This window comes from Nanorana parkeri, unplaced genomic scaffold (genome assembly GCF_000935625.1).
Source record: "Nanorana parkeri isolate BGI_ZX_2015 unplaced genomic scaffold, ASM93562v1 scaffold409, whole genome shotgun sequence".
Taxonomy (NCBI): Eukaryota; Metazoa; Chordata; class Amphibia; order Anura; family Dicroglossidae; genus Nanorana; species Nanorana parkeri.
In genome coordinates, this window is record NW_017306677.1 from 957758 (window position 1) to 980643 (window position 22886).

General features: G+C 40.6%; 1 protein-coding gene across 1 annotated transcript in view; it reads right to left on the reverse strand.

Annotated features, from left to right (window-relative positions):
- The window catches only part of CHD9 (chromodomain helicase DNA binding protein 9), a 167748-nt gene that overhangs the window by 7133 nt on the left and 137729 nt on the right, over nucleotides 1-22886 (reverse strand). The window contains exons 19-35 of the mRNA XM_018559651.1: nucleotides 21935-22130; nucleotides 20678-20842; nucleotides 18395-18574; nucleotides 18048-18158; nucleotides 17624-17820; nucleotides 17283-17482; nucleotides 15226-15385; nucleotides 14419-14508; nucleotides 13114-13217; nucleotides 12112-12229; nucleotides 11971-12028; nucleotides 11785-11827; nucleotides 10453-10672; nucleotides 9862-10064; nucleotides 8502-9365; nucleotides 5891-6051; nucleotides 3662-3934 (exon numbers count right to left, since the gene is read on the reverse strand). Coding sequence (XP_018415153.1) covers nucleotides 3662-3934; nucleotides 5891-6051; nucleotides 8502-9365; nucleotides 9862-10064; nucleotides 10453-10672; nucleotides 11785-11827; nucleotides 11971-12028; nucleotides 12112-12229; nucleotides 13114-13217; nucleotides 14419-14508; nucleotides 15226-15385; nucleotides 17283-17482; nucleotides 17624-17820; nucleotides 18048-18158; nucleotides 18395-18574; nucleotides 20678-20842; nucleotides 21935-22130 — 3343 coding nt within the window. The remainder of the gene's footprint in view (nucleotides 1-3661; nucleotides 3935-5890; nucleotides 6052-8501; nucleotides 9366-9861; nucleotides 10065-10452; nucleotides 10673-11784; nucleotides 11828-11970; nucleotides 12029-12111; nucleotides 12230-13113; nucleotides 13218-14418; nucleotides 14509-15225; nucleotides 15386-17282; nucleotides 17483-17623; nucleotides 17821-18047; nucleotides 18159-18394; nucleotides 18575-20677; nucleotides 20843-21934; nucleotides 22131-22886) is intronic.

Genomic DNA, 22886 nt, shown 5'->3' on the forward strand with positions numbered 1-22886 from the left:
TAAAAAACAAACCCCCCCCCCCCCCCCTTTTTATTCTCTGGCCACACAGATTTTGTTTTAGGTGGGATTTGTCTGATCAATTCAAATGTATGAACTGTATAGTGATCTACCAGATTTGAAATCATTTGAAAAGACTGTATAGGTAGTCTCTTACATTACAAAGTTGATAGTACATTCTATGGATCTGAAACAAAATCTTACTGTGTTGTGCCCATCGGTGATCCTTTTATGATGTCTAAAATCCTCTGAAGCAATGTCAGGCATAGAGGCATTATTGGCCCACCCTAGGTCTGCTAGCTCACGTAGAAGGACATGAAATTGGTGTCCAATCCAGCCAACAGTGGGCCAATGTCATTGCTGTGCTATACAAATGTGCGTTAGAAAGCAAATCTCAATTCAAATGAATAAATGGGAAAAAGCCCGAAGTAGGAAGGCCTGGTCAGATGACCTGTCAATCATGTGACTGGCCTCTCCTATATCGGAGCGCTCTCTGCAGCATTATGCAGGGAGTGCTCCATAGGACCCTGCAGGCTCTATGCCACGGTCTGTGTTTTCTTAATGGCTCATAAAATGCAGGTGTGGAGTAAACACTGTAATGTCAAGTGGAGAGCTGAAGAAAAAAAACAAACTCTTCGCTATAATTAAGCCCCTTTAGTGTTAACAACAAACTGCATCATAAGGATTTAAACATGCTTTTCACATAACTGTCCTATTACAACTACTCATAACTGAATTCTAAAGAATACATTAGTCACTACGCTTCATTTAATTATGTTGATGATAACATATTATACAATATAATAGGAATATAACTATTATTAGTTCTAAGTGATTCTTTTTTAGTCCATTTGTGACTAAAAAATCTCTTTGGAAGCAATTTCCTGGACACTAATCATTTACAAACATCTGACAGACCCCTGAAAGGGCTAAATCATAAAAATGGCATATAAATGACAGCTCTAGAATTAGAGCCCCAGTAAATAACCTGTTTATTTATCTTTTGTTGTTAAATTAGACAATATCCAGACCCATCCTCTGTAAGGCTGTTATTTCCAAGCATGGCCATAAACTCTACATGCTTTATTGGTACATTACCCTTGGGCTGTTGCCACATATGTTATATTAAACTGTACTTTGCCATACTAGTCTAGGTATCATGTTCACTTTACATTAGGTATCATGGGCTGTAATCTTCCTATCTGTCTTCCTCTACCAACCTGATTTTACCTAAGGGCCCTAGTAAACTATAGCAAAAGTAAACTTCTTGGTGGGGGGTGAGCTTTTACCATAATCTTTAAGAATTCACAGCATTCTTGCAGAATATGGCACACACCTACCACCCCCACTATGCTGTCCTCCAGCAATGACAAGTCCAAGATCCTGTGACCCCTTTGTCCCCCACTTCCGATTCTTCTGGGTCCAGCACCAATTCTCTTCAGCCATTGGGGAGGTCACCGATGATGTAACTCCTGCGCATGTGCACAGGTGTTACATTATGTCTGGCATGCTGAGAATAGAGCCGGGCTGCATGGCAAAAGAGATTTTGTATTAAAGAGTATTAAAAGTTTAGTTCCACTTTAAGCTAACCAGAGACAGGACATTTTTTCATCTGATTCAACAAGCTTGCATGCCAATTGTATTCTTTCCTATAGAAAAAGGTTCAGAAAATGGATAATAAACTGGTAAATGTCAACTGATCTTCCAACAGAGTGAAAACCATTCTCCGTACAGAAATCGTATCAATAAGAACAGGCTCACAAATCTATTTAAAATCTGCCAGGTCTCCAACATAGCATTTCAAGATTTTTATCACGTAGATTGTGTTTGTATCATTTAATTTTTGGATTATAAATCGCCTTGTCTATGGCCATACTTAGGGTTGCCTGTTTAGAGGACCAAAGTCTGGAGAAGCCAGGTAAACAAGAGCCTGGTATAAGTCCTAATTTTGCTTGAAGTAAACCTGTCACAAACATGGGCATCTCAAACTGAGTAGTTGAGAAAAACTTGCATGGGAGGAGGTTATCCTCAATGAAAACTAGGGATGCACCGATACCGGTTTTTCGGTATCGAGTACCGATATTTATCTTTCGCCGATACTGTTACTTCTGTTAGCATGGAGCCAGCTTCTTGGCCAATCAGGAAGCAGGTCATTACCCGCCTGGCTTCCTGATTGCCAGGGAAGCCGGCTCAATGCTGATTGGCTGGGAAGCCGGCTTCCTGACAAATCAGTATCGAGCTGGCTTCCTGGCCAGTTGTAAAGCTGGGTGGCAAGTAATTACCTGCCACCCGGCTTCCCTATTGACCAGAAGCCGGCTCCATGTTCCCTCGCGGCACTGCCGTTCAGAGGAAATTTCTCTCTGACCGGAAGTTCCGGTATCGTGGGCAAGTAACAGAGCATTTGGGTGAGTACAAGTACTCAAATACTCAGTATGGCAAAACTATCAATAGATGTACAGGCAGCTGTATCTCTATATACATTTTGACTCTTCGTTTGCCTTGTCTGCTTCCTGGGCTCCCTGTTGGTACTTTTATGTGAAGGATTTTCTCACTGACCAATAGGGTAGCTTAAAAAGTGGGAAGGGGGGTGGCCGACAAACTTTAGAGGAAATGTTCAGATTTGAATATAAATGCATTTGTTGGTTTCTCGGGATCTACCAATTGCTTTGTTATTCAGTTTGACTGGAGTTACACTTTAAGGCAACTTCTGCTTATGTATTTTGTGATCATATCCTTTATTTTAGGAGTCAACAACTAGAGAAAACCTCAGAAGTTAGGAGCAGGCTGTAATTTTTAAAAGGGCATTGACTACCTGACTTTTGGGATTCTTCCAGCCCTGGCTTGGTCTGAAATTTCTAGATTTGTGGCAGGTCCACTTTAAAAAGTAAATGTGGGCAAGAAAACTCTCACTTACTACACAAGAGGTCTGAAGCATAGTCCACCTTTCATCCGTAATGGGAAACACAGAAGGGAATTTACCAAAACTGGAGCAGACAAAATCTGGAACAGTTGCCCATGGCAACCAATCAGCTTCTCTCTTCAATTTGTCCAGATAAGCTTTGAAAATGAAACAGAGAAGATGATTGATTGCCATGCACAGCTGCTCCAAATTATGTCTGCTCCAGTCTTGCCAAATTCCCCTCTGAAATGTTTCTAATGTGTGCCTACTATCTTTAAGCACTGTACACCTATTGATGCCTTATTATCTAATTGGGAGGCTGTGTTTAGGCATATTGTGCAAAAGCTTCTCATTGCTAACTGCAAATTCTTGGTAGAAAAGCATGTCAGTTTGCCATATGTAAAAATGCAGGTCTCTGCGAAGCATGTGGAAATGCATGCTAAAAAGATTAAAAACAGCCAGGGAAAAAAAAACAGAACACACAAAAATGGCGTTTAAAGGCAGTGCAATAAAGAGCACCCCGTGGAAGCATAAAATGGGTAGCAAATCCAGAATGGCTGGAAAGTTTGCCGTGTAAAATTATGGCTCATATTTATGTTTTGCAGGTCCAAGCGCAATCAGCTTAAAATTGGCACAAAAAAAGCAAGATCCACTCCAAAAAACTGGAGGAGTTAAGTAGTAAGAAAAGAGCAGGCAGCCAGTTGGAGAATGAGCATGCTGCACACAGCAACCAGGTCCCAGGGCAAGAGAAAAAAATAAACATACGTCATTGATTTTCACTGTAAACTCCTTGTCTGGTACATGCTTCTTCACCTTTGACATCTGTGGTGATTGGCAGGGTTCGGCTTTGACGGCCACGCAGGTGGATGGCTGTAAACCTGGTTCAATGTACTCGGAGGCAGCCCCGGGGCTATCTAACAGTTGATTGGTGTAGAAGGTCACCACACGGACTCCATCATAGGTTTTTCGGGGCGTGGGCCATTTTCCTTTCAATACTGCTTGGCATATACTGTCCAATCTGTTAATTATTACACGATCCTGTTGAAATACAATTTTGATTAACATGCTGGTAAAACTAGCCAGGATTGTCAAAAGTGCTTTAACCAAGGTAACATGTTAAACAAATACAAAAATTCTCAGCAGTGATCAAGGCAAGTAATGTAACAGCTTGTATATGTGAATAATCACACTCGCCTTCACAAGCTTCATCTCTAGGTCAGTATTTGTGCTGTATGTTCACTTTGGGAGATCTCTAACTTCAGGTTGCATTGCTGGGACAGGTAGTGAAATGTTTTTTTCCCAATGGTACACAGCACAAAACAACCTGGCAGAGGTGGTGACTTTCTCTAATATATCAAAAAAAAAACTAAAAGACAGCTTCACTGTTCAACAAAAAGGATAAGGAGGTGGAAAGTTGGGGGTACAGAACAACCACATGCATTAAAGAGGAACTTCATCTGGCACAGGGAAAAGCAAGTCAGCAGCTACAAGTAATGTTAAAGCAACTGTAGCTGCCGACTTAAAAAAACAAAAACAAAAAAAACTTACCAGCCCAAGCAGTCCCGCGCTATCCTCCTACAACCTGAAGTCTCCAAAGCTTTTTCTTCTCATGCTCCACCAGTTTGGATTTGGGAGCTAGAGAAGTGATTAGAAGGTAACAGCTGGCTTCCAAATCAAAGATGGCTGCTGTAGCACCACTTCGCATGCGTGGGCTGGTTGAGACTGCCATCTTGGATTTAGGCCTGGTTCACACCTGGGCGTTTTACAGCGCGTAGAGACGCGCTGTAAAACGCTCAGCATGTGAAAACCAATAATTGCCTATGGGCATGGTTTCCACCTGGGCGTATTTCAGAGCGTAGGAACTGAAAAACGGCCTATGCCCAAAGAAGTACAGGAGCTTCTTTGGGGCGTATTTTCCGAGCGTATCCATTAGGATACACCTGCATAGCCCTCGTAAACGCGTGTTTGTCGCGGTTTCTTTTACCGCAAATTGCAGTAAAAACGCGCGGCATGAAACGCGCATATTCCGTACGCCCAGGTGTGAACCCAGCCTTAGGAGCTGGCTGAGTGATCAGAAAGTGACAGTTGGCTCCCAAATGAAACATAGTTGCTCAAGCGCCACTACGCATGTGTGGGCCGGTGGACTGCGGGTAGAGCATCCTAAAGCCTCCTGGGATGTCTGACGTATCCCATGAGACTGTGAGCAGCCAGATGTACGTCATCCTAGTTTACCCCCCTTCACAAAATACCTGCAAATATGCAACAGGGAGAATTAGAATGATGCCAAGTAAAATATTTAAGTGAAGGTCCACTTTATGATTAAATGTCCAAGTTACCCTTAATATGAGGTACATAGACACTAATGTTCTCCTCTCCCTAGGGGATGAATAATGACAAGTTATAAATCATCACCTTTTTTCTTATGACAAGGTATGTTTAGGCAACACTGTTTGCTCAGCCAATCGTTACTATTACGATGAATGCAATCACCAAAACTGGAGCACATCGTTTTGGATCCCAGCCCTATCACTGCAAACCATCACTGGAAGTAGCTGACAGTTGCAAGGATAAAGTGATGGATGTAATTGGAAATACACATTGGTATGTTTATATGTATCAAAAAAACAAAAGTAACCCTACTAAAAGTATCTGATCAGAACTGATCACTCCATGCAGAATCATCCTTCCTCCCTAGTGTTCAATAGTGTTATCCTCCCGCCTGCACCATCTCCTTTCACCAACATCTGCTTCCAAATGTACTTTATGTCTATCCTTTCATATTCATGACTGACTGTATAAATAAGGACTTTCACTAGGTTTCATTTCACCCATTTCTTTAATTTCGAATAGGCAGGCATTGGCCGCTATTTGAACATTGTTTTTACTTTTATGTTTAACCCTTGTATATTTTGTCTTTTTGATGGGATTGCATGTATCTCATAAAATTTCACCAAAACATTGTTCATAGAAAACAGTATAATATATCTCAGTCACCTTTGGCCAGTGGGCAGCTGCAAACATATATCCACCTTGCACAAGACAGTTTGAGGTTGGGATTCCGTTGTCCAGTTGAAAGCTGTCCTGAGTTTCATCTTGTATGGTGCTCAGAGAGGCTACACTCTCTTCATCATAAGCCTTGACATGGGGCACTCGTTCTGCAAGGCAAGAAAACAGAATTAGAAATAAAAGAATGACTAGAAGGCAGCAAAATTAAAGCTGTCTTCATTTGTTCCCCATCATCTTCTTGCCCCTGTTCTTTCAGGACTAGACAACTGTGAACGGACTATACAGAACCCTCAGGCCATCTCTTCTAAGAGAAAAGCTTGTGTTTAAGACAGAGCTTTTGTTATTGTAACAATTTCTCAGTGCTGAGATAAGAGCTGGTGCAACAGATATCTGTATTTCAACAATAAATGAGCAGGCACATCTCTTTTTCTTGTGGACAAACAAAATGAATGAAATTAAAAACAAAAAAAATAACCAATGGTTTATGATTGCTCAGTTCTCGATCTATAAGCGGACATATGACAGCAGCAGTGTCACACATCGGCTCTAACTATAGAGATGTCTGCATTTCACTCTCCTTTAACTGGCATCATATGCTAACCAGTCGACATCTGTACATACAATGCTACATCCTGTTTTAGCTTCCAAAATTATAAATTATACATCCAAATATAAACATCCAATTATACATCCATTCTCAACTGGTCAAGTCAGATGCAATGCAGAATGTTCCCACCTGACATCACCCTTATGAAATGTACAGAATGTATAAAATTAATATGGAAAATAAAACATGTAAGATTGCAAAAGTCACATCAAAAAGATTAACCTGTGGCCAGGCTATGAAAATGTATGCATGCACATAGTCTATTAAGCAGGAAAGGACCTTTTAAAACAACCCCTTACTGTTCTCTGCAGCTGTAGGCACTGCAGAGCAATCCATCCTCAAAATCCAGAGCAGAAGTGCTGAAGTCAGTTGTTCTCTTAGCAGCTCCGCTTGCTTACCTATCTCTGCTGTGAACTTTGAGCATGAATTTGCTCCACAGTAACTGCAGCTACCCTAATAATAACGGAAAATATTTATTCTCAGAAAACACACTGGGGAGAATTTATCAAAACTGGAGCAGACAAAATCTGGAGCAGCTGTGCATGGCAACCAATCAGCTTCTCTCTTCAGTTGGCCAGTTAAGATTTGAAAATGAAAGAGACGCTGATTGGTTGCCATGCACAGCTGCTCCAGATTTTGTCTGCTCCAGTTTTGATAAATTCCCCTCACAATACTTTCCCTTTTAAACATGTAATAAAGGTTAAAACATAGCATTGACTAAAGGCTCTTCCTGTGATACTTCTAATGACTTATTGGAACTCCATTTTGAATTTGTACCTACACCTGCTTATAATAATAGTAGTAATTCAAACATCTGTGTACGGGATGTGTGCATAACATGCCATCCTGCTTACTGACACAACTGATTATATGGAAATTGCCCACACATCATTATCACATTATGATTTTAGTTCACTTGCAAGCCTTTCTTTCTGTAACTTCAGCTTGGTTGTTATTGTGTGCCATCATCTATATCTGCCAAAATCATGTGGACACCTTTAGCTTAGGGTATTCTCATATCCTTCTCAGCACTACACAAATGAGTAACTCAATCTAATAAAAAACACAACTCAGATTTTTGTAATACACCCGAGTTATGGTCGGTAAGCCTAAAACAGATATTACAACATTCACATGTATTAGTACAAGCACTCGTTATTTTATACCATAGCCTCCTTTTGAAAGCAGAATTGTAAGTGGATACAAGGGGTAACTGCACATCAGCAACACAGATATTAAAAATGTGTGAACTTGCTTTCAACAAACTTTTTAAAGACTATTTAAATTCAACTTCAAACGCTAACCAGTCATGTAATTTTACTGTTTGTGAAAATGCCCGTCTATTGAACCACAAGTACCACCGGCCTGTACAATACTGCTGTCTCTGTAAAGAGTGTGCTGCATAGACACGGCCAGTAATGACCAAAAATCAGATTGGACTCCAGGCAAAGTCCTTTTTTTGCAGTCCTTTAAGGGGCACTGGGATTAGACTGTCGGGTTATAGGGCCACCTCCGGGAGAAATATAGTCCAAGAATTCCTGTATCCCTCAATGGATGATTACGAAAATTGGATTTTTGTACTCACTGTAATATTCTTTTTTTTGAAGTTCATTGACAAGCACAGGAATTCTTAGACTGTACTTCTCCGGTAGGCAGCAGTACAACTCGACACTAAGAATTCAAAGAATTTCTGTGTCCCTCAATGGAAGATAAAGAAAGTCACATTTTTTCAGCTACTCAATTCAAATGTGTCCTTTCCATTCCAAGCCAAACACTCTATCCTCAGAAAGCATGTAACCAAAAAGTACTCATCCAAATGGTCTTAGGGGGGGAATAGAAGAAAACTATATGCTAGTGCCTACCAAGAGAAAGGATTGTCTCCTAAATGGCACAACACAAAATGTTTTAGCCACCCACCAACTCTGAAGGTTTCACTGAAACACATCCTACACTTGGGGGACACTGTATATGATTAAACAACCCTCTACTTACCACATTTCTGTCCATCTCCATCATCACTGTCACTATCCTCAGATGAAGACGATGAAGATGAAGAGGAGGAAGACGAAGAGGAGGAAGAGGAGCAGGAGGAGGAAGAGGAGGAGGAAGAACTGGATCCTGAGCGAGAGCAAGAAGAGGAGGAAGATGAGGAAGAGGAAGATCTGGAGGAGCATGACGAGTGGTTTGAATCTGAATCAGAGTCTGAACTTGAGGCTGAACCTCGTTTGCTAATTCTTTGTTTCTTGGAAGTTAGGTTCGGCGTAAGAGGCTCAGTCCTTGCTGCTACCATGCGCCTATTGGTCTCTGACTTGGCACTTGGCTTAGGTTCTCCAGTATGAGTCAGTGGGCCATTGACAAGACTTGGTGCCTCTTCTTTAATTTTCACAGGCTCTTCCTCCGACACTGGAATATCCTCCTTTCCAGCATCATCTTTAAGTTTAATCTCCTCAATGGGGCTCCCCTTTAGTTCATGTGTTCTTAATTGAGGAGTAAGAGGTGAGGATGATAAGGGCAGCTGGTTTGGTGGGGCTATTAGAGAAGTAGAGGAAGTTCCTTTAGTCTGGTTGTAGTTCTTTTGAGATGCCATAAAGGAAAGCTCAGGATCCCGCAAAATGTGATAGTCTGTCCTGCTCACGCCATGTTTAGCAGCTCCAATTAACAAATCTCTGTCGTGTGTACCACATTCCCACCACACAGGCAAGTCTGGGTTTGGCTGACATAGTTTTAAGCGCTCAAACAGCTGTGAATGACGTATAGCCTGTTCCCGAACCTTCCTCAAGAGCTCAATGCGGTACAATGTTCTGGAGGCTCTCTCCTCTGTGATTGGCTGGATCGATACTGACGTGTCTGCAATGTCTGAAAGAAAACAACCGAGTAAACTCATATCTAAATGTATCCACTAATTATCTTCAAGCTGGTGAGAGGTTTCAAGGAACAATTGGACTCATTTATGAAAGTGTCACTGTGGAATTATTCCAGACATTGTTACGCTACAGCAACTAGATTCTCTTCTACATTCTGTAAAAGGAGAGCGGTAATGGCTGCTATGGAGTAGCACAGATTGTCATACACACACACACACATATATGTATATATATATAGATATATATATATATATATTAAATTAAAAGTTTGAACAGCTGCTATATGGGAGGAGACTAATGATAAACACCAAAAGGCTTCTCATAAATGGTCTTCATGTAGTCTGGAAGCACAAATTTAGGGGCCCCTGCACTCTACTTCCTACAATATATTTGCAGGAAAGTGGCAGGATTGTCACCTTTTAGTAAACACAACCATGAAAATCAGTGTCAATAGGGTTATATTTATATACAGTATGTATGATACGCACCTTCTTTAGAAGGCAACCGACACACCCTCCGACACATTGCTATAAAGGCATAAAGATATTTCTCAAGACTTTCATCTGTTTTCTTATGAAGTCTGGCCATTGCTCGAAACTTGGTCCAATCAAATTGCCCTCTCCCTGGATCAAACACCACGCCAAATGTAGAGACAACCCTATAAAAGTCAGCTTCCTCTCTTCGAGTCCACCTATATCAAACAAAAACATTCAGAAATGTATCACTGGTGATGAACCCCAAGCCACAGCAACCAATCATAAGAGAGCTTTCATTAGCATGGCCACTCTGGCTGAAAGCTTGTGTTAATATTAAACATGCGAAATGTCAATATCAAATTTATAGAGCATTACATACAACCAAAATGTTATTAAAAATGTAGCTACCACGGTCCTGATGGAGGTAGCTTGGCATAGAACTTGAAAATTGCAGTAACACTCCACAGTCAATCATCACTTCTATTTTATATGGTCCAAATTACTCCAAGAACTTTGTTTGGTTGCTACAGATTACTGCAGTTTGCATTGCACATAACATTGGTGTACTTTGATTTAAATCACAAAGTTAAAAATATTGCTAACCTTTGCTGTCTTTCTATTTTTGCAGCAACTTTTGGATTCAAGGAAACATCTTCATAAGGTGCTTGTGTTACTGCTGCGTGAATTGGAAACATTGCTGGGATTTGTTGGATCTGCCTAAACTTGGTAGTGCGCTGGAATGCTGTTATAAGTCGACGGAGGCGTGTGGTTAGTGCTGACTGTGTGGGCCAGTAACTTTTATCACCTTCAGGCCCCTGAACATCTGTGCAAATAAATAAAAGGGACAATGTACAGAAATTACAATCTGCATTATTTTGAACTCCATTGTTATGTTACAGTTAAAATCATAAGCACATAAGGAAGCACAATGATTGCCTGAAAAAAGCCTCTTCAATTGTGAAGGTACAGCTTTTGAACCTATAGACTCTTAAAGAGACACTGTCACCTTGTCCATTCAGGGAAAAGCAACAGTATAAAGCACACTACCGAATATTTTACATTTACCTATTCAGCCTTCCTCTGCTACTTTTGTGGCCGCCACTGAAATATACCTGATGCTTTTGGGCATGGGAGAACTTGTGGCATCCTCCCATGATACTTGTGGCATCCTCCCATGATGCCGTGCTCAGACCTTAGGCAATCACTAGGACTAAGCACGGTCACATAATTGAGTTTAGGTCACCACTTTCTGGAACCAGGTATTTTGGTGGCCACTATATTACAGGATGGATTGGCTTATAAGCCCAAGAACTGCATCATGGGAAAGGGTTACATGCTCCCCATACCTTGAAGCACCAGGTATTTTGCAGTGGTGGCCACAGAAGAAGAAGCTGTGGCGAAGAGCGGGAGAGAAGAGTATAAAGTGGTCGAGGGTTGGCTTTACACAGATACTGACACCGTGCCCCAAATGGGCAACCACACGGTATCGTTTTAAGAACAATCTGAACAACATGATATATTCTATAGCTATAAAATGCTTCCATACCAAATAATTGTTGCTCTATAAGAGTTCTCGAATTACTAAGTACCAGTAGGGTAATTTTACTAATTAGCAGGTGTTTGGGTTCTCATGTAGCAGGTCTGTAAAAAGGAATCATACACAGTATCGTATTCTAAACTGAGTTGCCTACTGCCCACCATAATACAGAGAAAAAGGAGAGGGGGCTAAACTGGGGTAAGTGAAATGTAAAAATATAAAAAGTGGCATCTTTAGCGTGAAGTTCAAGTGGATTAGAAAAATCTAAAGGCAAACCATATACCGCTTTAAATCTCTCTATTATGATAGTATATATATATGTTATTCTAGTGCACCTTATAACACTATCATACAATAACTGGAATCTAAAAGTAGACAGGCTTATACCAATAACTTACCACCATCTGCTATAACAAGATCACCAGGAGATGAAGCATCATCCTACAGAAAGAAAAGCAATGAAAGCAGAGTTTCATATATTTAAGAAAGAAGTCAATTGCCTGTTATAGGTAAGAGCTACATTTTCTCTGTTCTACTTTTTATCAATAAGCTGAAATGAATACTGCACAAGTATCATATGTTACCTCCATTTCATCCTTAAATAAAGCAGGAGCTGGTTTGTACTCTGGATCTTCAACATCCCTGTTAAAGAATGAGAATTCATTATTACTAGATTCAAATCCAAGGAAAAATGTTCTGTCTATATGTTGTATATCCCAACTTACCCATCCATGTAATCATTGGCCCTTTGTTCGGCTGCCACAGCCTTTTCATCAGGCTTTCCAGCCCTTTCCAGGAAGCAGAGTGCTGGGTCTGCCCTGATGGTGTTGTATTTTTCATAACCTGTTGACACATGAAGTTAAGAAACTTAAATGTATCTCAGTTATGGATTCACTAAAGATCATTAAATTATTTTTACATACAGCTAGCAAGAGTGCCTGATTCTGACTTGATATCAGCCCCTGGTAATGCCCTGTAAAACATGAGAGGGAAGGCCAACAGTATTCTCCAGTAAGGCTTTATTGTACTGCGCAATACTGTCCATCTAGCAATGATAAGAGAGCCATGTGATTCTCTCATTACTGTGCTTCTGCTTCTTCACTGCCTATCCACAGACTGTGGCGGACATTATAACAAGCTTTCTACTTCAATACAGTCTGCCGGTAAGTTAAAGGGTGTGCGTTATTATGCTGTCTAGATACCAACACTAACCGTATAGTTTGACATATCCAGTTCATACATATTTAGCTTTAATGTTTTCAGCTTTAATTTCTGCCTGGAGTTCAGCTTTGAAATTTTGTGCTGAGTTAATATATTTAGGTTTAACATAGACTTAAAATGAAAGGCGGCTACACATTTCGTATTCATCACTTCGTATAAAAGCAACTTTTTTGCGACTCCCTCTCTGCCGCACAGTCTTGCCTCTGGTACGCCCCTCTCTGATCGGTTTCACCCTTACAGGCATAAGAGTGAAATGTGTCAGTGAGGAGTGGACTGGAGGCAGAGATGGAGTTGTAATAAAGTTGTTTTTTATACAAAGAGACATCATTGGTGTGTAGCCATCTTTTATTTTGGGCCTACTGAGCATCGGAGAAAGGGAGCGCTCCACTGGCAGACACCTGGTAGAGGCTGTGGTGGATCAGGGTCATTGGGTAACTTTGTGGTTTCAAATAGACTACACATAGTTTGTAATGTATTTTCTGACAAAATGGTGACATTCTACTTACCATGTTTAAATACCCCTATTAGAAGAGATTTATCTGCTTCAGCGTCCCACCAGCCCACAGGTAACTCCGAATGATCTGGCTCAGGAACCCATAAATTGATTTCACTGTTTAACATTGGAAAAGAAAAAAAAAAAAAGGTTTAGTAAAAGGTGAAACTGGATATTTGATGTTAAGGCCTTGTTCACACCAAGCGCGGAGCAGATCCAGACCAGAGCAGGTGCAGACCGGATCAAAACTGCGTCCAATGTATTCCTATGGTATTTTGACCTCCAGTTCACATCGCAGCGTGCGGATCCAGACCAGATGCAGAGCAGGTGAAAAAACTGCGGCAAAGCCCTATTTTACCTGCTCTGGATCTGCTCTGGAACGCATCAAAAACGCAACGCAATGCAACCCAATGGGAAAAAATAACCATTAGGAAAAAAAACCTCTGTGGTCATCTGTCATGACCTAATCTTCCTTTGTCACTTCCTGTCTTTGGGAAAGGTGACCTTGTGAGCTGGAGAGCAAAGGAAAAATGGTGGACCAGTTTTGTGACCCAGAGACATTCATAAGTATGGTTCAACAGTGCCCTGAGCTATATGACAGCAGACACTTTCAATATAAGAACAATAGAAAGAAGGCTGACCAGTGGAGTTTGATAGCAGGGAGAGTTTCCCCAGGATATAAGGATATGTCCTTGACAGATAAGGAGAGCTGTGGTGAGTACTTCAATGTGAATGGCATTGTATACTAGTAGTTCCTCAATGCAGTATTCCATCCACCCCCCTTCCCCCCACCACTCCTCCTTATCACACTACACACGCCTGTTTGCTCACTGGCACCTGCAGCTGCTTTTCATGCAAAAAAAACCGCATCGTGCGTGTGCAGAAACCTGACCGGATCTGGTCTGCATTTGGTGTGAACAAGGCCTAAGGGAGTTACTTGATGATAATTATATGGTATCATATATAATTATATGTGCCAGCTTGGTGGTGTGAGGTGCGTGGCTCAAAATTTTGTTAAAATTACATGAATCATTTTTCATAAGCCTTCTGAAAACAAAAACAAACTCACTGCTGCTAATGGAATGACAAAGTTATCATTAAATTAAACAAACAGGCCCGTAGCAGAAATGTAAGAATTGCTTAGGTCCATAAGGAATGGTATAGAAGTGCAAGAGTTGAAGTGGTTAAACATGACAGGCTACCATGAATTTCAGTGCAATCAAAAAACAAAGTTATGAATTCACAACTAAGAACAAAGACTTCAACATGCACTAGCAAGACAGCATTAAGGCCTTCATCTGTGTTATTATACAGTTACCTAACATCCACTCCTTCCAGAACGTTCTTGCTCTGGGTGCCAATCACTTCTTGCTTGAGATAGTACAGCATTCTAACTCGAAGTAAAACCCTGCAATAAAAAGGACACATTATAGCAACATTGCGGCGTTATGATAACCTGCATGAAGCTCGGATATTCTCTTGTGTTGGTTTGATATAAATGCAAGTTACCACTACAGGAAACTTTGAAAATAGATTACATTTTCATACAAAAACATATCAACATTCATCTTTTTCCTGCATCCTGAAATGCAAGTGCAAAAATACATACTACTCTCCATCTTGGATTCCCTGGTCACACCCCATTCAGAGATCCATTTCCTTCTCTAGTAAGTCAAACAACACACTAATAGCTGCTCCTCTGCTACTGATGTGTGAAGGAAGGACAAAATGAATGACAGAAGCTGACATTCACTTTTAGGGGTTTCATTAACATGTAATGACACCCCAAATGACAGAACCTGTCATTCACTGGTCAAGCAGATAGACATCCAGCTGTCATTCCCATGAATGAAACACTTTCCCGGTGGTTTCTTTAGCAGGCGTGACACAGGTTGTTAATGGTACAAAGGTTGGATAGTACTCTCTCTCTAGTTTACTAGCTTCGCTATGACAGTTAGGACTGAGATCCAAACAATGGCTTTTTAGGTAGGTAAGGGTAAGAAATTAAAAAGCAACATTTTAAACATATACTATTGGAGCTATGGGAAGTCACATAAACCCGTATTTTGCAGTGGCAACAGGTTTTCTCTAAAGTCGAACACTTCACACTGGATCTTGGTCTTACTTGTTGCAGTGATGCTTTAAGTGCTTCTTGTACCCATCATCTTGCAGCAGGTGCTCCGGGTTATATTTCCGCAACCATTCAGCCTTGTGGATGTCAAAGGTGCTAGTCTGGGATTTTACTTTCTTCCCTTTTCTTCCCCGTGGCACTGGAGCAGACAGGCCTGCAATTTGGAGAAACGCATGTAAAAAAAAAAAGTTCGACACATTTCAAAGTTGATTTTAGTTTTATGTAAATTAGCTATTTAACCTTTTATCGGCAAAGACAATTACCAAACCTTTAAAATCTATTACAAATGAGTTAATTGTGAATCGTTGATTAAGTTTCTCAGCAGCATACCATTAAAATTTCACATGTAGTTACTAAAAAAAGCTCCTTTTCCTCAATGAAGCCAAAACTAAACAAGTTAATAAAACTAAACATGTAATAAAAAAACAGGGACTGCTACAATTGCAGCCTCCACATTTATCTCATAACTGGTTTCTACAAAGAATCTGGGATCCAGGAATTATATTCTAAACTGTGAAAAACGCTCCTAAATGAAGGGTATTAGTGCATGATTATTGCATTGTGTTTAGAGGTTAATAACATTGACCCTGAGTTCACAATACTAGGTACTTTGACTGAAAACCCAGGCTGAAAATGGGAACTCAACTTCATTGTAAACTGAAAGAGTTCCACCCCCCTCCTAGGGAGTAGGGCTTACCTAACCACCTGTCAATCAACTTTCAAATGCCAGCGCCGCACGCTGATGTTCTGACACATGAAAAATGAAAGGCTGATGGAGCTTCATCTAGACTTAAGCAGAACCTGCACTGCCCAGCTAACATTTTAAGCTATGCCAGGTTCGCTTTAAGGTGGCCATAAACATCCCGACAGTGATACATTATCGTTCCACATTTCAAGCTCCTCCTTGCATAATATTTCTGAGGCAATAACAAGCACCTCTGTCAGCTGGAGGCACTCATCACACAGATATAAGTCTCAGATTATGAACAGATTCCCCCACCCACATTATATAGCGTGGAAGGGGGAATGCCCCTTACCCATTATATTCCGACTGGGTGTGTCACTGTCAGAATAGCTTAACAATGCATGCAGCCGGTTGACTGCCGTCAGTGTTTGGCCGACAATTTCCACCTGGCTCCTTTGATTTTCAGATCAAAGGATGTTGGGCTGGAGGCTGCCAACAGGGCCATCCACATAGCGAACTGTGGCTGGCCAAAATTCGCTCGATGTATGGCTAGCTTTAAAGTCTCCCTGTTAGCAGGCATGATTCCATCTCCATAGGTCTCACTGCCCCGATGACCTTGCTGGTGTCTCTCGCTGCTCTTGTCAGGTTATCTCTGCATCTCATGCCACATTAATTCTGGCGTGCATAGAACATTGCTGCTACAAATATTTGTTGTACAAAGGTAGAAATCTCTACTGCAAACACAGTACAAAATCTTCTTAGGTAAACACCTACCTGGAGGATAAAAAGCAGCTATAAACAATTGACTGGTTCCCAAATAATTTTAATTAAGTTTATATGAAATCATAAACAGGATCTTCCAAGTAAGGCAAGTAAAACATCAGAAAATCTTAGTTGTAAGTTTATTTCTTCAAACAATGTTAAAAGACCTGCGATGTTCCAACTCATAAAAACTTCCGTACTGACTGCACGTACAATTTAAAGCAAACTTTCCAAACTTTAATGATTGTTTCTTCAGCTCCTCATGGATTCCTTTGGTACACCTATGACTTAATGCAAGAATTATTATTGTCCATTTATTCCTGGTCTTCAAGAACTGTTGAAATGTATCTTCAGCTTTTTGGCAATATGAACATATAAGCCAAGACATTAAAATAATTGTAATTAGTATTTAGTACCTTTGCTATGAGCTTGCACCAGCACAGGGTATTCAAGTATCTATTATGTGTAGTAGTAAATGTAAGAATTGTTTTATTCAGGAAAATTAATGAACGCACAGCACTGTGTCTACAATGCAATTTACAAATTTGTTGATTTCAGTATCTTACTTTACAAAAGCAAACAAATTCAAGACACAAGCACATACCAAGATGGTTCTGTAGCTCTCGCGTCCGCCCGTCTTCTGTTGGAGAGATGAGATCCCAGATGAAACTCTTAATTTTCTCATCTCCCCTGTAGTGCACTAGACAGTACGCCAGCAAAGCTCGACAGATGATTTCAACATCTTGATCATTTAGCTGCCTCTTGAAACGGCCATGAGACAAAATGTCTCTCCATCTTCCCCACCTGGAAAGATCAGAAAGGTCAATCTACCTCCTCATAGCTTTACCTTTTTGTTCCACCTCCCTGAAACCGAGTCCTAGGACTACTAGCATTTAAGAATATTTGCAGTATAATATTTTGCTGTTTGTACTATGACAATCTTACCCGTATACCAAAAGATTCTTCTCCACGCGGAAGCACTCAGTCCTTCCATAACCACTGGATCGATCACATGGTCTTCGTAGCTTGGGCTTGTCATCTCCTTCACTTTCTGCTTCAGACAACTCCTCCAGTTCTTCTTTTGTGGCACTAAAAGGCCGGGTCTGTTTGCGGATTCTGGGAGTGTCTATAACCAAACTGTTCTGTAACAACAAGGTTAACATTTACAACAATATTAGTCATTTGGTTGATTGGTAATGGTTGTATTACATGACCTGTTTCCATGTATATTAAAATCTGAGCCCAAGAAATGTGCTATTTTTCTATCAAAAAACAAATGGTAATTATTGTTTTCCATCAGCTTTTTTGAATTATTCAATAACATAATGAAAAGCTTTGTGTGTGATGAACCATATCAGAACGTACTTACTCGGCCACTAACTGAGTCAATGTCAATTTCAGCCTTTTTTGCCCACTTCTGCCAGAAGTTTGGATCGTCCAATGAGATGTCAGTTCTATTCCCAGAAGCCACAAAACTGGCCTACAGGGGGGAAAAAAACCCAAAAAAACTTTTAGTGACTTTCAAAGCATGACAGGTGGATGAATGACCATGATTGCTAAAAGACTCCTGTTGAAATACGGTTTATGAAGGACTGTTATCAAGGATAACAAAAAAAGAAATGAAAAACACTTAATTCTTGGAAACATTTCCCACTAAACAATATTTAAAAATAAGATCTGTAACATTTTTCTATTTACTGTAGGCATTAACCATACCTTAGCAAATGTTGAACCCCTTCCTTCAGATTCTATGGTGATTGTCTTTGTCCTCCTCTGAAGAATCTGGTCAATATCTTCTTCACAAAATTTTGATCCTTCATCCTCCTCATCCATGATGGCTCCATATGCTCCACGTCTAAGAAGGTCTTCGATCTCTTTCTTTGAAAGCTGCTGAATCTAGCCATTAAAAAAAAAAAAAAAAGACTCATTTGTACTCACAGCACTATTATTTTCACCCTTAATTAATTAGGGAACATAGTAGACATTTGGAATACATTCTCGGCCTACGGGAGTTTAAATGCTGTACAAGCAGTCCATCCCCTTCACTTTACAATAGGGACAGAGGAAAAAAATACTAAAAAATAAGGGCAGGATTTGAGTCTTTCAATTAAGTGAATAAAACAAAACAAAAAAGAACTTTACAAAATTTTCCAATTTTCTCTAATAATTTACTGGGGAAACGTAGACATCTGGGGACATTTACAAGCAGTCCCACAGAAACAGAAGGTAAAACGGCAATGATCACCACTTGATCTAATCCTAAATGACTGCCTCCAAGACTTTCTGGACAAAAACTAAATCCACTTGAGCATACACATCTAGTGTATATGTATGAATAAAGGACCAAGTGGCACCTTAAATACTTGATTCAATGATGCCTAATGATGAATACCAAGGACATGCTGATAGACATGGTAACGGAGAGTCTTCCAAAAAGATGCTTCCTTCCATTAGGAGCAGGTCTTACCAATTTGTTGTCCAATCCACCTGCTAGAACGTGCATGCTTAAGTGCAAACTCCTAAAAGGATAATATAGCTTCATTTTACTTAAGTCTAAAGTGCAAAACATAGATTTTACGTGGACTAAAATCGCCAGAATCTCAGGCTCTGCAGACCTATGGAAGCAACTTAAAACAGAGAAAACTGCCCCCACCCATCTCAAGAAACGGACTCAGGCAAAGGCAGCTCTTTGTGCGATTGTGGATTTATTCTCTGGTTAGGGAAGTATTATATGGAGAAGCCTTTCATAAGGTGAAAAACTTGTCACACTGCCCTTTGGATGATCTGTAAAAGGAAGAGAAAGAAGGTCCTCTAAAGTGAAGAGATCTGGTTGGCCTTTGCTTGTGGGAGAAGAGCACTTTCCATCTGCAAGATCTTTGATAATGTCATTAAGTTAGGATATGAACAGTATGAGGTCTAAGATCATAATACCGTAACTGCCTTCTTTGTAGTAAGATCTTTTAAGCAGCATTTAAGCCAAGGGCCTGGAACCATATAACCAATAACTTCCCTTCTAGGTCCATCAACTAAGGTAATCCTGGGTATGAACTTTTCACTGGTCATCCAGCACATTAAACTATGGCAGTGGGACGATGGTGGTTTATTAACAAGTACCGTATATACTCGAGTATAAGCCGAGTTTTTCAGCCATTTTTTGTGCTGAAAAGTGCCCCCCTCGGCTTATACTCGAGTCAGCGTCTCGAGCTGGTCAGGTTTCTTCTTACTTATCTCGCCGAGCGTCGCGTCACTGCTGCTCCGGTGGGCGGCGCTCTGAGCGGGGTCATCTGGCAGTCTACGGGTCCTAATTTAGGTGGCCGGAGACTGCCAGATGACCCTGCTCGGAGCGCCGCTCACCGGAGCAGCTGTGACGCATACTACATATAGAATGCACTGAACAAAAGATTTACAATTATCCTCTGCTAATATGAATGGGTTAAATGATCCGTAGTACATGATATGTAGCCCTGTACCCCCTTTTCCACTTACAGAGCTAGGTTATTGTTTTTCTTTTAAATAAATATTCATGTAATTTTATTGGTATCTATCTTCATTTTGTACATTTACCAGTAGCTGCCTCATTTCCCACCCTCGGCTTATACTCGAGTCAATATTTTTCCCCAGTTTTTTGTGGTAAAATTAGGTACCTCGGCTTATATTCGGGACGGCTTATACTCGAGTATATACGGTATGTCTAGCTAGTGCACCCCATATAGTGAGTCAGTACAGCTAAACTGCAAACAGTAACTATTACCTAAATGTATCCAGAGACAAAAATAAAACCGAACTAAAAAGAAGAAACACACCAGAAAAACCCTCCTAAAGAACATATAGAAAAGAAGAAGCAGAAGTGTTAGAGTATAGTCCAAGGTGAGGATAAGCTTGTCCAACCTGTATTAAACAGCTTATATACCCAAGAAGTCTAATGCATCCCCTGGTGGAAAGGAACATTGGAAATTGAAAAAAAATTCAGTTTCAAGGATAAGCAGGACTTGAACTTACTCCACCACTATTTTCTCTTCCACTCATACTCTGTAGCACAGCTTTGTCTAAACCCAACTTGAGGCTTGCTCGGTCAAACATCTCCCGCTCATAGGAATTTCTTGTTATTAGTCTATAAACTTTTACAGCTTTGTCCTGACCAATCCTATGACATCGGGCTTGTGCCTGTGAAAAACACATGATTTATGATGAGAGAGGGAGAACAAACATCATCTGTTACTTTATTTAGTGTTTGATATATAAACAATGTTATGGAGTGTCAGCTTAAATGACAAACTCAGAAATTAAATCTTAAAAATGCATTCCAGTACTCTATTAACAAACATTTAGCCGATTTGAGTATCATTCATCTGTGCATATCCAAGCTCGTTCCCAGGATTGACTACAAACTCACATTTAGTTTACTAATCTGTATTGAGATTGTTGTCCATCACAGGAGCAAGCTTGGAGGGGTGGCTACTTTACCACACACACAGGGACCATGGGGAAGAAAAGTAGCCACCGTCCGGAAGGAAGGACTAGTGTCCGCACCAATTCAGAGATGATTTCAGGATCTACAGCTGCGTGATACATAAAAATACATTAGAGTACCTTAACTATTAACAAAAATGTACTTTAAGTTTTAATGCCCGAGTTTAGTGACACTTTAAAGCTGAGCTGCAGGCAAGCAACTAGACACAGAGATAATATTTATGTTAACTGCTTAGGCTGCTAAAGTACGTAACATTCTTCTGAACCAGGCACCCTCCCAGACAGCACAGTCAGGTTTTGGACCTCCTTCCATAACTGTAGGTAGTCTGTGACATAGCCTGGTCCAGGACCAACCACAGATTGTGAAAGAACGTTGAAGGAATACCAGCACATTTTTTAGATCATTCCTATATGCTCTTCCTCCTATATTGCACACTTTTAGAGGAGCAGCAAAGTGAGAAGTAGACCCAGATTGAATTACACAGTTGACCCTCCCACTGTGTACCCTTGTGCATGGGATTACAGGAGGCTACTATCAGAACAGCTCCAGGAACTTATGCCGGTTCAATGTAAGCGCACATTTAATGATTTATAAAAGAGTACAAAACTGCAGGTTTTTTCCACCTGGAGTTCAGCTTTAAGCTGCTGATGGGTATTGCTCAACCAACAGTCTCATTATCCTCTAGTCGTACTGTATTTAGCTATAACACTAAAGAGACAAGGTTTCATAACTGCATAGAATTTGTGGTTTTTAACAAAGTCAGTGGTGTTAAAATTTCTACCGACCTGGAGGTCATTCTGTGGGTTCCAGTCAGAGTCGAATATGATGCAGGTGTCAGCAGCAGTCAAGTTAATTCCCAGACCACCTGCCCTGGTGCAAAGCAAAAACACAAAGCGATCTGAATCCGGCTTACTGAAGCGATCAATAGCAGCTTGCCGGAGGTTTCCTCGGACTCGCCCATCTATGCGTTCATACAGATATCTGCAGGGGAACGAGAGATAAAGAGCCGAATGATTAACTGTTGATAGTAGATCAGTAAGTATGGAAGTCTAAAAAGCACCTGTAATGACTACAGATTGCCATCAGTACACAAGAGACCGACTTTATCAAGCTACATGAAGTCAACTAAAGAAGAAATCACAAGCGGGTCAGGGAAGATGCACCTTGTTCAGCTTTCATTCTTTATGCCTTTGTAAGAGATAAAGAAGGTCTGAATCTGCCAGTACTTTTTATTAGATTCAGGGGCTCAAGAGAAATAGTAAAAACCTCTACAGTCTATCAGTGCTTACAGAGCACCTAAGAACAAAACGCAGACGTGTTTATATGCAGCTTACTTGCTTCTGAGGCTACCACTTCTGCCCAAAGTGAACTAATAAGGGGCCCATATTGACTCCTCACATGTTCACCTGCTGAAAAGTACAATGAAGACTACCGTATTCAATAAAGACTAAAGGAAAACGACCCACCTCCCATAAACACCAATTAATTTCATAATTGTTTGGAGGGGGATCTTCCCCTCTTTTTCTAAAGCACTGAAGCATTCCCCCAATGTCATGGGGCACATGTGCAGCGCTTTACATAATAACGGGAGACACAGTACCCAGTACAGTTTCAATACAGGAGGGTCCTGCATGTATATGTGTCTGGATATAAATTGCAGAAATTCTATGTAAGAATGGAAAAGGGCCATTTAATGTTTAGATATACAGTACTGTGCAAAGGTTTTAGGCTGGTGTG